Here is a 15,498-nt window from a genome sequence, read left to right as displayed (position 1 = left end):
TACTGCAAATACTGTTATGAACAAAGAGGAAAAAGAGCACATAATCTGGTCATAAAGGCTGCTGAATTTCATATCAAAAAGAGCTTGAAGAGAAGCTCTGGACTCCAGATGAGCACTGTGTGTGTGTGAGAAAGAATCCATTGTGTCCACTGACGATCTAATCCTGAATTTAATCAGTTTCTCTTTGCAGTTGTGTACCTTAAACACCAAAGCACATAGCTTTGTCATCAGGCTGTCCTTTTCATCATTAACAACTCAGGCTTCCCTTGAACAAAATATTTGACCTTCAATTCCTGAAATCCATTCCTCTCCCAGTTTCTTGTCATACATTTCCCAACATTCATAAGCTATAAATAAAGATAAATGGAGAGGAAAAGAAAGACACTCATTCCCTTGAAACCTTTTTGGCCAGAGGAATTTTGCTGCAGGAAGCAATGGAAGCATGATAACTGTTTTGCTTTTAAACACATTTGAGTTGCTCCACCTAAGCAAGGCCAGCTGATGTGTAAGGCAGTCAGCTATTTTAGTACTGCCATGGAGTTGGCCAAGGAGTTGCTGAAATACTATTTCCTTTTGACAGAAGCCCTGTAAGATAACTTCAGACAATTACCTCTGGAACTTCCCAAAAGACAGACTTCAGCCATGGCAAATTTTATACACATCTGGGAAGGCACAGAGAAGGTGACTGTTTATTGTAAAATATTGCCAGTTTCAGGGATGCCCAGGGGTTACTGGAGACAGGCCATTTTCAGACCCAGATACTCACCGTCAGGGGGAGACTTTCCGTCAGGGGAAAATGTGCTGTGGGGGGTTGTTCCAAAGACTTGATTCTTGCCCTTTAAAATGTCTCTGATCTCTGGCTATGCTGCAAATAGTTCTGATAGTGCAGATTTCTATCCTCCACCCAATTTCAGTGAAAGAAACAGAACTTTTCCCTGCATATATGTCTGGAGACAGGTTGACTGTATTTCAATTAGCAAAGCTGCTACATGAAAGATAAATTGTAATTGTCAGGAAACTTAAATTATATGTGATTCACAGGTAATTTAAATTATATGAGTCTCAATTCTCATGCAAACCTCTTCTTTGAAAGCAGAAGTTGAACAAACATGCAGATCAACTGCTAGAGCTATATTACTGTTGATTGTTTTCAGCTTAACTGTTTTGTACTTATGTAACAACTGAAATGCAGGATGTGAAATACAAGGCTTTTGTTCCTCAAAAAAAGGACCTGCATGATGATGTTAGGTCATCATATTTTCCTACTTTTGGAAAAGAAAAGAATAATCTGTCATCTTTTGGATGGGGTCATCAGTCAGTTGGACTAGCGCAGATCCTTCAAAGCAAATACTGTTTATTAGTTTTGGAAAAAAAATTAAAAATTACTATGTACTTTCACCAAAATAAGTTATAAACTCTGCAATGTATTAATGGATCCCATGGCCATTTCAGACAAGTCAAAAAAAACACCTTTTGGTTGGTGTGCTTCAGCAGCATGAAGGCTGCTGCACACAGAAGTTATTGGGTCAAAACCTACAGGGATGCACCTCATGCTCTACATTAAACCTGGAACAGTTCCCAAGATTTAAAGTGGGGGTTCCCTCACTCTGTGAACAGCCACCACCACCTCTTTGCAATGCCTTTTGCCACTGCTATGTGGACAGACAAGTTAAAAGGCTGAGCCAATTCCTCTGCTTCCAGGGCTGACAGGGATGTCTTGATGCTGCTCAGAGTATATTGCTTAATCAGGATTTCTGCCCATAAGCCCAGGTTGGAAATTACTGGACTAACACCTTTGTTTCTAGAGCCCTGGGAAACCCCTAAATGGTGGCAGAAAAAACAGTAATAAGGTAAAACAGGTGAGACTCTAGAAACAGTCCAAAACATTATGTTTTTTCTACCATATTTTAAAATACGAAAGTTAAAAGTCTTTATCATCCAAGGCTGTGTGTGCAGAACACAGGGATGCAGAACTCACAAGGAAAAACACAGTAAGGAAGCAGGAACCAAGAGTCTTCTTCCCCTTGAGGCATCAGGGTATTGGGACTACCAGAACTGCAGAGAGAAGAATAGAGATTGACCCCCAAAACTGAAGACAGCAGGTCAGTGGTGTTCTCCACCACCCCAAGCTCAGCATCTCCCCTCACAGGCCTTACACAGTTGATGTGTATGAGCTGTCGTGCTTCTCTGCAAAATCTGCTACACCTTGACCTTCATAACTTCAGCTCCTCAGGAATGCTGTGAATGCCATAGTGTGGAAGTGAGCACTGGAAGACAAGTGTTGGTCACTGCAGGTGGAGTACTGCTCCATGGATAACACTTCCTGCACACTGGGAAGTGTAACACTGGTCCACACTGCCCTAATTATGGATTACAAGTGTTGGTGCGCTGATGTAACACCTTCCATGTTGGTTAATTGACTCACTCTTGGGTCTCTTTCATCAGGATCTTGACCACAGCACACAAAACCTATATGGTCTTACTCTGCAGTGATCTTCAGGTTCACATCTTCCTCAGTCAGCACCAAGATGACCCCTCCCTTCTTAAATAATGTGTGTAATTCCCTTTGTGCCTTTCTTTCATCTTTTGCAGGGTGACACTCTTGCCTGCCTCCCAACAGTTCTACCTCGTTAAAGCTACCAAGATTGAGTGTCTCACAGGCAAAGTAATTTCATTCTTTTCAAAACAATTACAACATTGTTACTTTGTAATGTGAATGTCAAAGGAGATAAGGGAAAATAACCACGGAAGGTGGAAAGAACAATTTAATTCAGTAGGCAATTAAATATCTACTAGTCATAATGTGGACAAAGGGTTTGCCATGACTCAACAAGTGATAGCTCATCAGCTCAAACACATTTAACTAGGAAGGTGCACATAAAAAACAGAGGAGGTTAGTTTAATCTTTTTTTTTTTTTTTTTTTTTGTTAGAGACTATTTTGGATAATGACAGTGAGAAGAGAGAAAGGGTAAAATGAGAACAGCTGTATATATTGATGGAAGTAGCATAGCTTTATTACAGAGAAAATATAAAGACTGTACACCCCTTACAAAGAGGAAGACTTTCTAAAGAAGTCTTAAGCCTGTGGCTTTGGTCCATGCCAGTGGGAATTGTGAATGCCATTTCCCACTTGGAATGCTTCTTCTCTTTCCAAATCCTGTGAGTATCACGACATCCCCAATAAAATGTAGGCAGGAATTACTATGGCAAGCACACCCACAGAGGCTTGTAAACACATGTTGGAAAAGCCCTGACTATAGTATTTACAAGACAGAATGCAACCACTCAAAGAAGATTTCATGGCTGAAGAAATAAAGGCTTTAAAATGTGTCCAAACATCATGTACAGAAGAGACTGTAATGGCTGTGCAGAACTGTTCCTCCACTTGCCCAAAGTGTTTCTAAAAGCAGAGGCACATGCAAACCCAGAACCCAGCACCTCTTCCCACCTGATGGTGAGCCAAGGACATGCAGTCCTGCAGACAATATGCTCTGTGCTGGATCTCCAAGCCAAGATTATCACAGCAGCTCTGGAAATTTGCACACCCAAGGGGAATGGAACACTAAATGTGTTCAGAATCTTTCCAAGCATCCTCTTTTAAGTGCTCAGGCCAAAGCTTTAAATGAGCATAGATGGATCTAGAGCCTTCAATGCACTGCCAGTGACTGAACACAGAAAGCTGGAAACAGATCTGCATTTTCTGATCTTGCTATTTACAATACACCTTAAATGGTTTTGGGGCACACGGGGACAATATTTTTGCTAGGAGAATGCCACCATGGTTGGTAATGGTCATTCAGACTTTCTCACAGTTGATCTGTAATTAATTTGGCAAAGTGCTCTGGCAGATGGCAGAACTGTTCACATCAAGCTTTTCAGACAGCAGCAGCATTCAGGCCATTTCACAGGTGATCTTGGAGTGCCTGACCCACCTCTTTGTCCTGAACTGTCCTGCATTTATTGGCTGTGTGAAAACATCTGCACATCCACCGGTCAGTCACAATAATGCAAGGCAAAGTAACCCCAAGCAAGGAAGAGGTTTTTACTCTTTCAGAATCATTTAGGTTGGAACAAGACCTTTAAGATCATCAGGTCCTGTTGTATAGTTCAGCCTTTAGAGATTTGGTAAACATTACAAGACAAATGTAACAATAGGTAAGTTGCTCTAAGTTAGATCCAAGAGAGCAGTGCAGAGTGACCCATGGCTTTTCACTGTCCATACCCAGGCCAGCCTTGTGCTCAGCTAATGCTAAACACAGCTGCCAGCCATGACTCCAAGCAAGACCTTCACCAAATTTTACAGCTTTTCCCATCTCACAAGTCACAGCCCTGAGAACCATCAGGTAATGCCCTTAAGTGGGGCACCAAAGACCAAAGAGTAAGAAAATTTCTCTGCTGGTGCTCTATTGCTGGCCAGGGGTCTCTGTACAAACCACAAACGGGACAGGACTGCTGAGGAGTGCACCTCGAGCTGTTTGTTTTCCAGCATCAGTCTCATTACATGGTCATGACAATGGGAAGATGCTAGCAGCTCACATCCCCAGCAGCAGACAAAGAACTTAATGCTACAACTTGCTTTATAAGTTTTTTGACCAATCACACAAAGCAGAAGCATATTGACAGTAGTTCTATCCAACCACTATAAGCACACGTACCTTTGGTTAAGACAATTCCTGCTTATTCTGAATGCAATACCTGCTTGTAAGCCTTAAAACACAATGCACAGAGTTCCATTATTAAGCTTCAAACTTCCTAATATCTTGCTAGATAAACTTTTCTGCAGCTTAGGGAGTTATCCTAGACAAGCATTAATACACAGACCATTGTTCTATTTGTCCTTACTTTTCTACTTCTTACATAATTTTTCTGCTGACCTATCTCATGGCTACTGCTTAGCTCTAATCACAGTTCTGCTGTCTCTGAGGCCTGCCTTTTGCAGCTTTCCCAAAACCCTCTGATTTTAAGGATTCCCACAGTGTTCCTCCTGGCTGCTGAAGCAGATCAGCACGGCACCCTGTTTCAACACTTCCTGTACTGCTTTTTTTCCAAGAGTGTTTGTGTTTCCATAACACTAAGCACAAGCCAGATAAACAAAGTGGCTTTCCCCACTTGCTTGAGATGCTCTGTTCTTACAAAATGATGAGCTCAATAGCATAGGTTCCTACAATTTTTTTGTAAAAAATCAATACCCTCTCCCTGTTTTTAGTACTTATGTGATAGGCTTAAACAGGTACCTTCAGCACCAGTTTAACATTGGAAGGGGAAAAGGACATGACTGCTGTAAGTAAGACTAAGCCACTTATTTTTTATTCAGACTGAAGCATTTTGAGGCTCTTCAAGAGGAGAAAAATGTTTATTTTATTGTGGCTGACATCAGAAAATAACAAAACCTCTTTTACTATCAGATTATAGAGGTAAAACTCTTCTCTGCAACCTAGACAGCAAAGCAAGTCGTCATTAGCACATGACCACAGCTTGATAGATAAGAATTTCTCCCCACCATCCAAGCTTTCAAAACCCACAGAAAATTTCCATACTGTAGCATGATGGGTCTTAAAGAAAAATTTTGTCTTGGGGAAAAAAAAAAGTGGGTACTTTTTACACACAGAAGATATTTGCTGGAACTTTTCATTAACCTCAAAGTCTGCTTTCTGAATGAGATGACAGCTTCCAAGAAAATTTTCTGTCAGTACCTAAGCAAATGATTGAAAGTAACTGAGGAAATTACTTTTTTTTCCAAAAACTATTAATTTTACTGTTTGACAATTTCCCCATGATGAATTAAACACCATTTTTTCATAAACAATAATACTTCTAATTAAAATAAGGAAAGAGATAATTTTCATCCCTAAAAAATATATATTTTTTAAACAAAATAGCTTTATTTGCTTTCTCTGCTTCCCAGACTTAAAACCAATATAGTGTTCTAGGAAAAATATGTTTCCTTGGAGTCAAACCCATTTTCAGCTGGAAGAAAGCCCTCAGACAAAGGAGCTGTGCTTAACACTAATAATTAGTGCATCTAAAATACCCTTTCATGTGGGCTCCTGAAAGCATTGTACAAATAATGAGCTGCACAGAGGCAAGGGAAGGACTTCTGTTTTGTAAGAGAGGACTCACTGACAAAACAAGTGCCCACCTTTCAGAAGCAAATATAAACACTGCTGCTACAACACAGCCATGAGTCCAAGGGCCTCTCCAGCCCAGGAGCCTTTTGTTTTCCTGGCAGGGAAAATGCTACGGTCATGGAAGGTGGGTTTTCTAGGGTGAAGCCAGTCCTTCGTGCTCCAGATGTGCTGATCCCTGTAATATCCCCAAAAAACCATCAGGACCTTTCCCTGGGGAACAGGGTCTGACAACAGAATATTGGAGAATAGGTCAATGCATTCATATGGCCACAAACTAAAAAGAAGAGTTGTTCCACTCAACACAAGGAGTAATTTCTTTCCATTGAGGGCAGAGCACTGGGACAGTTTGCCAGGGAGGGTGTGGAGTCTCCCTCTCTGGAGACATTCCAACCCCACCTACTCCAGGTGACCCTGCTTTAGGAGGGGGTTGGACTGGGTGATGCACACAGTTCCCTTCCAGCCCCAGCCATTCTGTGATTCTCTAAAAATACCCTCCCACCATCTGACAAAACTCTGTGAGGCCTGCCTGAGTCACAACTGGTATCTAACTGCTTTCCATTTCTAGCACTTCTACTGCAGGCAAAGAGTTCCACAGCTTAATTATACATTGTGCAACTTAAATGGCTTTTCTTTGTTTGCTCATTTGTTTGTTTGTTTTCTCAGGGACCATTACTTAAAAATTCCAGCTGAAATTCCTGTACTATGCAAAAATCATTCCACATGCACGAGGGTCGAGTTGATTTTACAGACTTTGTGATGAAGTGTTCTCCTCTCCTGCTAGAATTGAGCCAACAGTCGACCTACTGAGTCACTCTCTGTGCCAAAGCCAACCCATAACTTTTATCAGTTTTCTTGTTCTTTCCTTTCAGAACAAAGAAGATCTAGTAGGCTCACTGATCTGATGCCCCTGGATGAGCAGTAAGAAGCCCACACTAGGGGTAGTTAAATTCTGAATTCTGTGTTGCCTGACGTGACTACTTTACTGCATGCCTAGAAGGCAGAATGCATTTTACCAGGAATATCCTTTTCAATGCAGTCTTTTTTTTTTTTTTTTCTTTTCCTTTTTCTGGCATAAATGAAGTGCTCAGACCCCACTCTTCTTCACATCGTTTTAACCTGGGTAAAAAAAAATTCAAAATCAGCACTGTTTAAAGGTATCACAAGCACATTCTCATTAGTAACTTGAAATGCCTGGTCACATTCTTGTAGGTCATGCTGCAAATGTATCCCCAGGGGTCTTACTCAGCTTGACCTTCTTAATCATTGCTTTTCCTTGCAGCATTGATGCTCTGATTTCATAGACATCCATACAGACCAGGTACAGACTCAGGAATGCAGCATGTCACCTCTTGGGTCAGCAATAATAAGGCTGTACCAGTATTAGAACCATACTTCTAGTTAATTTCTGACAACAGTCTGGGTTCCCTCCTCTTGCTACACCATGTAATAAGATGTTGCAGAGTATTCCCAGGAGTTACTTCACTTTGTCCTGACTCCTTGTGGTTTTGCTTAAGCTTGGTCTGAAGCTCACTAACCTTGTGCTCCATTCTGTGTGCATTTGAGGACAAGAACACCATCACAGCAATGCACAACTTGGAAACTTGGTTCCTGTGTCTGTCTACAGTGGATATTCTCAATAGCAATGCCTGAGTTTGTTTCCTGAAAATTCACTGCTTTCCCAAAGTATTAGCACTAATTTTTAATGGGATTTTGGTAAACTAGCATTTGGCATCTGTATCTTCCTACTTAATAGACATGAGCCTTGAAAATTTGGTTTTTTAGCAGCCTTTGTGTTCCAGCTTCTTGCAAACTCAGTTATGATCCAATTCCTGCCAAACTTACTCAGGAAAACTTCAGTCTGATACAAGCAGGAGACTTAAATGAAGATAAGGGAAGGGAAAAAAAAATCATCAACACATTTGATTTCTAAGGAACTATTCTTTTGGCAAGGCAGTTCTAAACACTAGCCAGCTACAGGACACCTGGATTATACTTGGAGAGATGGATTCAGAAGAATCCAACATGATCCTGAGCTTTTTAATCCATAATGTCCAGAATAAATAAAAAGTACATGTGTACTTCTTGCAGGAGAAGGTACCCAAATTATTGGACCATTAGTTATTTAATTCTAGATTTCAACATGGCTTCAGTCCCAGCAGTTAATAGCCTCAGGCAGAATGAGTGTGACTCCCAGAGAAGCATCTGAATGATCAGACAGGAGGGTTTTCCTTAACATTCACTTGCTATACTGAACTAAAGGCAACTAAAAATACTTTGCGTAATTGGACTGCAGCCAAAGACACACCCCAGCTGCCCAGAGAGATGGGCCTCGCCCCCAGCTTGAAAATTTCAAGTAAAGCACTCAGTCTCTCTCTCTCCTGCTCTGCTTCTTAAGGCCTCCAGGAGCTAGAAAGCAAACACCAGAGAACAACTGCCTCCTTTGCAGGAAAACAGCTCACTCTGGGAGAGTTACAACCAGGCTTTGGTGCACGATGGGGGGCAGGTAAGTAAAAAGAGCAATGTTTTCACACAAACAACATCTGAACTGCAGAAGTTGCTCATGTGATGAAGCAGTTACCATGAAACTGCACCCTCTTCAATGTAAAATTGATTTCTTCACCTTGGATTTTTCTGACATTCTGCTACGACAATAAAACCACATAAGTTTGTATTTTCATATTGCTCAGAGTAATCCACTTGTTAAGTGCCTTAAAGGTATTCTGAAATTCCACTGAAAGACACTCAAAAATACTTCCACATAATTCCTAAACACCCCAGGACCATAAATGGGTATTATTTTCAGAGAACAGAATGTGTGCCAAAAAACTTTAGATCAAAGTATCTTCCAGTAGTTTTATTCCAAATTTGGCCATGAAAAAGTCCAACTTAAAAACCAAAACCATCTAATCTAGCCTTGACATTCAACTGTCTGATAACAGTCTTCTTTTAAGGGGGAGGAGAAAATTTGACCAACCTGAAGGTGACTCTGATTGAAATGACTACTACTAAAAAAAATTTTATCTAATTTATTTCAGGAAAAAGTGCCAGAGTGCTTGTTAAAATTTGAGCCAAAGACAACACAGTTTCTTTCTTTCAGATGCATGTTTCTTCCTTTTTTGCCCTATAGTTTCTTTCATAAGAACTACATGACACTGGCAGTATCAGCTTCCAAGGTCAGTAAGAGCTGCCTCAACCTCTCTGACAACATGTTTCAACACTGAAGTAATATTTTTTTCATAGAATAAAAGAATCACAGATTAGTTTGGTTTGGAAGGGACTTCTAAAGGCCATCTAGTCCAACTCACATGCAACAAGCAGGGACATTTTTGGCTAGATCAGCACCTCGTCCAACCTGATTCTGAAGATTCCAGGGATGGGGCATCTGCCACCTCTCTGGACATCCCACTTCAGTGTTTCACCTCGCTCCTCATAATTTTTTTCTAATATCATCTGATTTCTTCAGCTTAAAACCATTACCCCTTGTTCCATCATTACAGCCCTGCTAAAATGTCTGTTCCCACATTTCTTTTAAGCCCCCTTTAGGTGCTGGAAGGCTGCTGTGAGGTCTCCCAGGAGCCTCTGCTCCCAGTTCTCTCAGCCTGTCTCCATGGGAGAGGTGTTCCAGCCCATTAATCACTTTTGTGACTCATTCCAACAGGTCCATGTCTTTCCTGCACTGGGTACCCCACAGGTGCAGGTGGAGTCTCACCTGAGCAGGGCAGAGGGGCAGAATCCCTCTTCCCTTGCTGTCCATATTGTGGGATGAGCTCAGGACAGGTTTGGCTTCCTGGGCTGTCAGAGAACACAGCTGGGTCATGTCCAGCCTTTCACCCACCAGCAATTATCAACGACAGGGGTTAGGGGTTGTGCAACCCAGGTGCAGGTTGCTGTGCATAAACTATTTATCACACTGGATTGCAGTAGTTTTTACTTGGGATGCCATTTTGCTCACCACATTCTACTTCCTGACTGTAGATAAAGCCCACTGGCAGATCAGTGATCTTGCCTGAGAATATTAATGTATTTCTCTGTCAGACTTCATGTTACTATCTATTCCTTGCTGAACAACTTCACACATTTCACAAAAGGCTTTTGATTGCTTAACAGAGCAGTTTTATCAGGACAAATGCAAATTACTATTTACAACACATTTTTGATTCTCATCTTGGCATCAAATGGTGTTTTTCTGTTGCTACTCATTTAAGACTTCACATAGACCTTAGAAATGAGGATTCACCTTATAAATTAAGAGTATTCACTCCAAGTAAATCTTGCATTCACTGTCTAGACTGTTGGAAGATGTTAGATTTCTGCATTCCCTTTATGCTGAGCAGATTCAGACTCCTACCGAAGACAGATGTTTGGAATTCTTGAACAACTGTGTCTTGCCTAACAATACACGGAAGAATCACATTTCAGATGATGGTACTGCTTGTGTGACATCCTCCCATCTCCACTTTTTTTTTGCAATAAAATGAAATGGAGAAAAAACAGAAGAGGAAATCAAATAGCATTTATTGTCTAAAGAAACTCCTGTTCCAGAAGCAAATTTTAAGGTATTCCTTTTTACAGAAGCTGGGTGTATTTAGTAGAAATTACTCAGAACAGCTATTGGTTTAACCAGGAATATGCCCTTCTAGCCCAATAACTGAGCTGATAAAGCAATTTCTGAATTACTTTTTTTTATACAGGCACAAGGCAGCTTCTTCTAATTTTACCAGGTTAATGATAAAATCAGATACAGCCAAGAAGTTCATGTGTGCAGCTGTGCTGAATCTGACAAGCTTTACCGAAGAGTTATAAGAAATCGTTAACAAAATTCTCACACAGAGAAGTTTACCAGAGATAGAAAACTATCACCACGAAAGCTGGGAATTGTTTATTTAAGACATCCTGGACACACTGTATTAATATCTCCAACAGAATTCAGGTTAAACCCTGAGCAACTGGTTATCTTTTCCTGTGTCATAAAATGTAGTTCTCAGAATATTTGCATGTAGCTTTTTTGAACACCCATCCTTCAGAAACACATACATTTAAACACAAAGTTTTGTTTTCATGGTGCTTAAACCAGGATTTCTGTCAGCATAACATGTGTTCTGTCTCACAATATACATTTTTTGTATTGTGTATTATTTTTAAGGTGTTCAGACAAAAAAAAATTTTTAAAAATTTTAGTATTGTCTTTAACTCTCAAAACAAATACAAAACAATACATTTTTCCCTCTAATTGTAAACATGTGAAAGACTAAGAATATTTTCACATTGACTTGGGCTGAGAATAGCCACTTTTCAGGCAGAATTTCACACATGTGTAACATGGTTCCATGCACAATCCCATTCTGCATGGTTCATGTGATCTAGAACACACAATTATTCAGAAAAACATCTAAAACTTTAAAAAACCATGAACAGGCAGCATGTGCTGGTGTTGCTTTATAACTAGCTGATTATTAACTAGTCGATTGGCAGCTTCAAGTTAATCTGTGATATCAAGCTACAAAAAAATGAGACACCAAGTGAATACTACAAGCATTTGTAACTGAGCACTAAGTTTCAGTGTAATATGTAAGGAATACAATTGCCAGTTTGTCCAAAGTTTGGGGTATTTTGTTTTAATTCTTCGTAAGTGTTAAAGAAAATAGTAATTTTAGCTTTCAAGGTACAGCACATTTGCAATGAAGTTGGATTTCAAACTGAGTTCAATGCTTTTGGTCATCACCATGGAAATGTGACTACTCAGGCACAAGAAATTTCTTTGGTTCTTTTATTTTTCTTTTCTCTAAGCACAGCATTGGTGACAGCTTTTCTAAATTTAGAGATGTACCTGGAACTAGAACTTTGTCTTTTCAAATCAGATCTCCCTCCACATTCTCTTTGGCATTCTGCACAAAGATTAACCTAACCCCTCTTTGCTGAACAATGCTCTTCAAAGCAGTACTCTCTGAAGAAAATAGTCTAATTTTGTAAAAATGGTTTATTCTAAAAATTGGCACATCAATGAAAAGATCCCCTCTGGAAAGATTCTATTCTTATGTATTGTAACACCTCTAAAATGCCAAAGTTCTCAGTTATGAAGTGTATGCCACTTAGAACTGCTTCACATCTTGAGTAAAAAAAAAGATGCAACAAGCAGAAAGCAGCAAGACTTCAGCAAATGCTAATAAAAGCTTTCAGTGCTTCTGACATTAAAGAGTGGTTTAGGTTGGAACAGACCTTTAAGATCAAGTCAAGCATTAACTCAGCATGGTTAAGGCCAACACTAAACCATATCCCCATTTGCAATGTCTATACGCCCTTTTAAATCCCTCCATGGATGTTTACTCCACCACCTCCCTCGACAGCCTGTTCCAATGCTTTTCACCATTTCTGTGAAAAAATTCTTCCTAATATCTAAATTAACCCCCCCTGGCCACAGCCTGAGGCCATTCCCTCTGCTCCTGTCCCTGTTCCCTGGAGCAGAGCCCGACGCCCTTGCTGTCCCCTCCTGGCAGGAGCTGTGCAGAGCCACAAGGTCCCCCCATGAGCCTCCTTTTCTCCAGGCTGAGCCCCTTCCCAGCTCCCTCAGCCTCTCCTGGGGCTCCATTCCCTTCCCAGCTCCGTTCCCTTCCCCAGACATGCTCCAGCCCCTCAGTCTTTCTTACCATGGGAGGCCCAGAGCAGCCCCCAGGATCTGAGGTGTGGCCTCAGCAGGGCCAGCACAGGGCCGGGCCCTGCCCCGCTCCTGCTGCCACCCCACAGCTGCCACAGCTTGCCCAGGGCCCTTTCCAGCCCCTTTCCTCCATCCTGGAGCTCCATGGGGTTGTTGTGACCCAAGGGCAGGACCCAGCACTTCCCCTGGCTGTCCCTCATCCCATGGATCCAGCCTGGCCAGACCCCTCTGCAGAGCCCTTCTGCCCTCCAGCAGATCCACATCCCACCCAGCCCGGTGCTATCAGGAACTGGCTGAGGGGGCCCTCGATGCCCCTATGCAGAGCTTTGGTGAGGATGTCAAACAGGCCCTGCCCCAGCTCTGATCCCACCTGGCCCCTGGTGCCAGCCCAGCCGGGCGTCCCTCCATGTCCCAGCGCTCCCGGCCCTGCCCTCAGCCCATTCTTCCCCCAGGGCACAGGGCCCTGTCCATGAGCAGCCAGTTTCTCCAGGAGATGCTGTGGGAGAAGGTGTCAAAGGCTCTGTAAAGTCCAGGCAGACACATCCACAGCCTTTCCCTCAGCCCTGAGCAGCTCACCTTGGCACAGGAGGAGATCAGGCAGGACCTGCCTCTCCTAAACCCTGGCTGGCTGGGCCTGATGCCCTGGTTGTCCTGTCCTGCTCCTGACGGCACTCAAGGTGATCTGCTCCATGGCCTCCCTGGCACTCAGGGCACGTGACAGGCTTCTAATTCCCTGGATCCTCCTTCTGACCATTCCTGTAGATGTGTGTCACATTTGCCAACCTCCAGTAAACTGCGACATCCCCAGTTTGCCCAGAGTGCTGGTAAATGATTAGAAGTGACCCAGCAAGCTCTCTGTCAGCTCCCTCAGCATCCCTGGGTGGATCCCATCCCACCACTTGGGAGTGTCCAGGTATTCTAGCAGCTCGCTGACCACTCCCTCATGGATTATGGGGGTAACATTCTGCTCCCATCCCTGTGCTGCAGCTCAGGGTGCTGACTAAACAAGGTAGATGTACTGCCCAGTATTCTTCCTAATAAGTTTGTCTTTGAAAAGAAATAAGTGCATATGCTTAGAAAAAAATGCAGGCAAAGAATGTCTAGACCCAAATGAACTAGAAGATAACTACAAACTACTTGTAAAACACTAATGTGGCATAAAACACCTACATCTCAAATGCTTGCAAATAAGAGTCCAAGTAAGCCAACAACAAAAATATTGATGTGTTTCTACTTGCTAACTAAGATTTTTTTAAAGTGCCAGATAATATTTATAATGAGATAATATACTCTTGTTTTAAAACATTTAAAAATATTATTTTAAAATATTTACTTTAAGAAATGAAGAAAATCTAGACCAATGCAATGTGAATTACAACAATAGTTCAGTTACTTTTCTAGTTAAAGGCATTAAATCGGTACATATTTATGATTTTACACAGTGTAATGTGATTAAGCCTCACTTAATGACTTATTTGGAACGTGCTACAGTGAACACCTGACAGTACAAATCAGTGTTATCAAAATGACACATAAGAATTGGGGGATAGGAAGACGTGAAACAAGTGATACAGTAGAAAAAAAAAAAAGATTATCACATTTTTGAAACTACCTTTTTAACATATAAGCATTTGAAGTTGTCATAAGAACAAAAATTAGTAAACTTTTACCCACTATAAAAGTTCATAGTTTTAACTCACAAATCCAACATGTGCATTTATACATAGCTTACACAACACATCCCAAAAAGGCAAACCACAACACAGCCCTGTTCTCCTTTCCTTACAGAAACTTATCAGCCAGCCTAATCTGGAAGACACACATCTTCATGACCATCACAAGGATTTCAAGTCACTTAGTCTGTTTTCTTTGCTTGTTTTTTCTTAGCACCCTCATGGTGCTGCTCAGAAGGCTGGTCACAGACTGAAGAGCCGTTGGAAGATGTGGCACTTTCACCCTTCACTTTGGAAGGTGTCTTTCGTGAGCCAAAAAACATTTGGCCCACTGCAGCCTCAATGGGAGCAAGTGGAGAAGTTGCACATCCTGTCAACATCATTTTTACCTATGAAGAACAAGGATCAAGTTACAATAAAAGTTGTGATGGCTTCACAGGTAAACAAGTTCAAAGCTGAAGGGTGTATGGCATTTTTATCTTTCTACACAAGGATGAGGGTGTGCAATCACCAACAGAAGTCTTTTCATTTTAGCTGAAATTGGGCAAAGAATGCTTTTCTTTCTGACCAACACTCTTCACACAGCAATGAAGGGGATCTACAGGGAGGTCAGAGAGGGATTCTTCCTTGGGAACTGCAGCAATAGGACAAGGGGGAATGAGTACAGATTGAAAGAGAGGAAATTTAAACTGGATTCTAGGAAGAAATTCTTTACAGTGAGAGTGGTGAGGTACAGGTTGCCCTGAGATGTTGCTGATACCCCAACCCTGGTGATGTTCAACACCAGGTTGGATAAAGCCTTGACAAGCCCGGCCTTGTAGAAGATGTCTCTGCCCATGGTAGGGAGATGGAACTGGATGATCTTTGAGGTCCCTTCCAGCCCTTAACACTGTACGACTCTATGCTTCTATGAGCTATACACAAACAATGTGCACAAAAATACTCCCTGTAAGATTCATCATCCTGAGAGTAAATTGCATTTAATGCCATACATTTAAGGTGAAGACCAACTTTTATGTGTAAGTTTTGTGCCTTGTTCAAACT

At 41.6% G+C, this 15,498-nt stretch overlaps 1 protein-coding gene across 4 annotated transcripts in view; it reads right to left on the bottom strand.

The window, feature by feature from the left end:
* Positions 1–15,498, bottom strand: part of TMEM38B (transmembrane protein 38B) — a 53,631-nt gene that overhangs the window by 25,890 nt on the left and 12,243 nt on the right. Inside the window, exon 6 of one of the 4 annotated variants that reach the window (XM_059873476.1) lies at positions 10,623–14,843. The exons of the other annotated variants lie outside the window; for them this stretch is intronic. Coding sequence (XP_059729459.1) covers positions 14,637–14,843 — 207 coding nt within the window. The 3' untranslated portion in view covers positions 10,623–14,636. Of the gene's footprint in view, positions 1–10,622; positions 14,844–15,498 lie in introns of those variants that run through there. 4 annotated transcript variants of the gene reach the window in all.

This window comes from Haemorhous mexicanus, chromosome Z (assembly GCF_027477595.1).
Source record: "Haemorhous mexicanus isolate bHaeMex1 chromosome Z, bHaeMex1.pri, whole genome shotgun sequence".
Classification (NCBI taxonomy): Eukaryota; Metazoa; Chordata; class Aves; order Passeriformes; family Fringillidae; genus Haemorhous; species Haemorhous mexicanus.
This window is presented reverse-complemented; position numbering and strand designations above follow the sequence as displayed.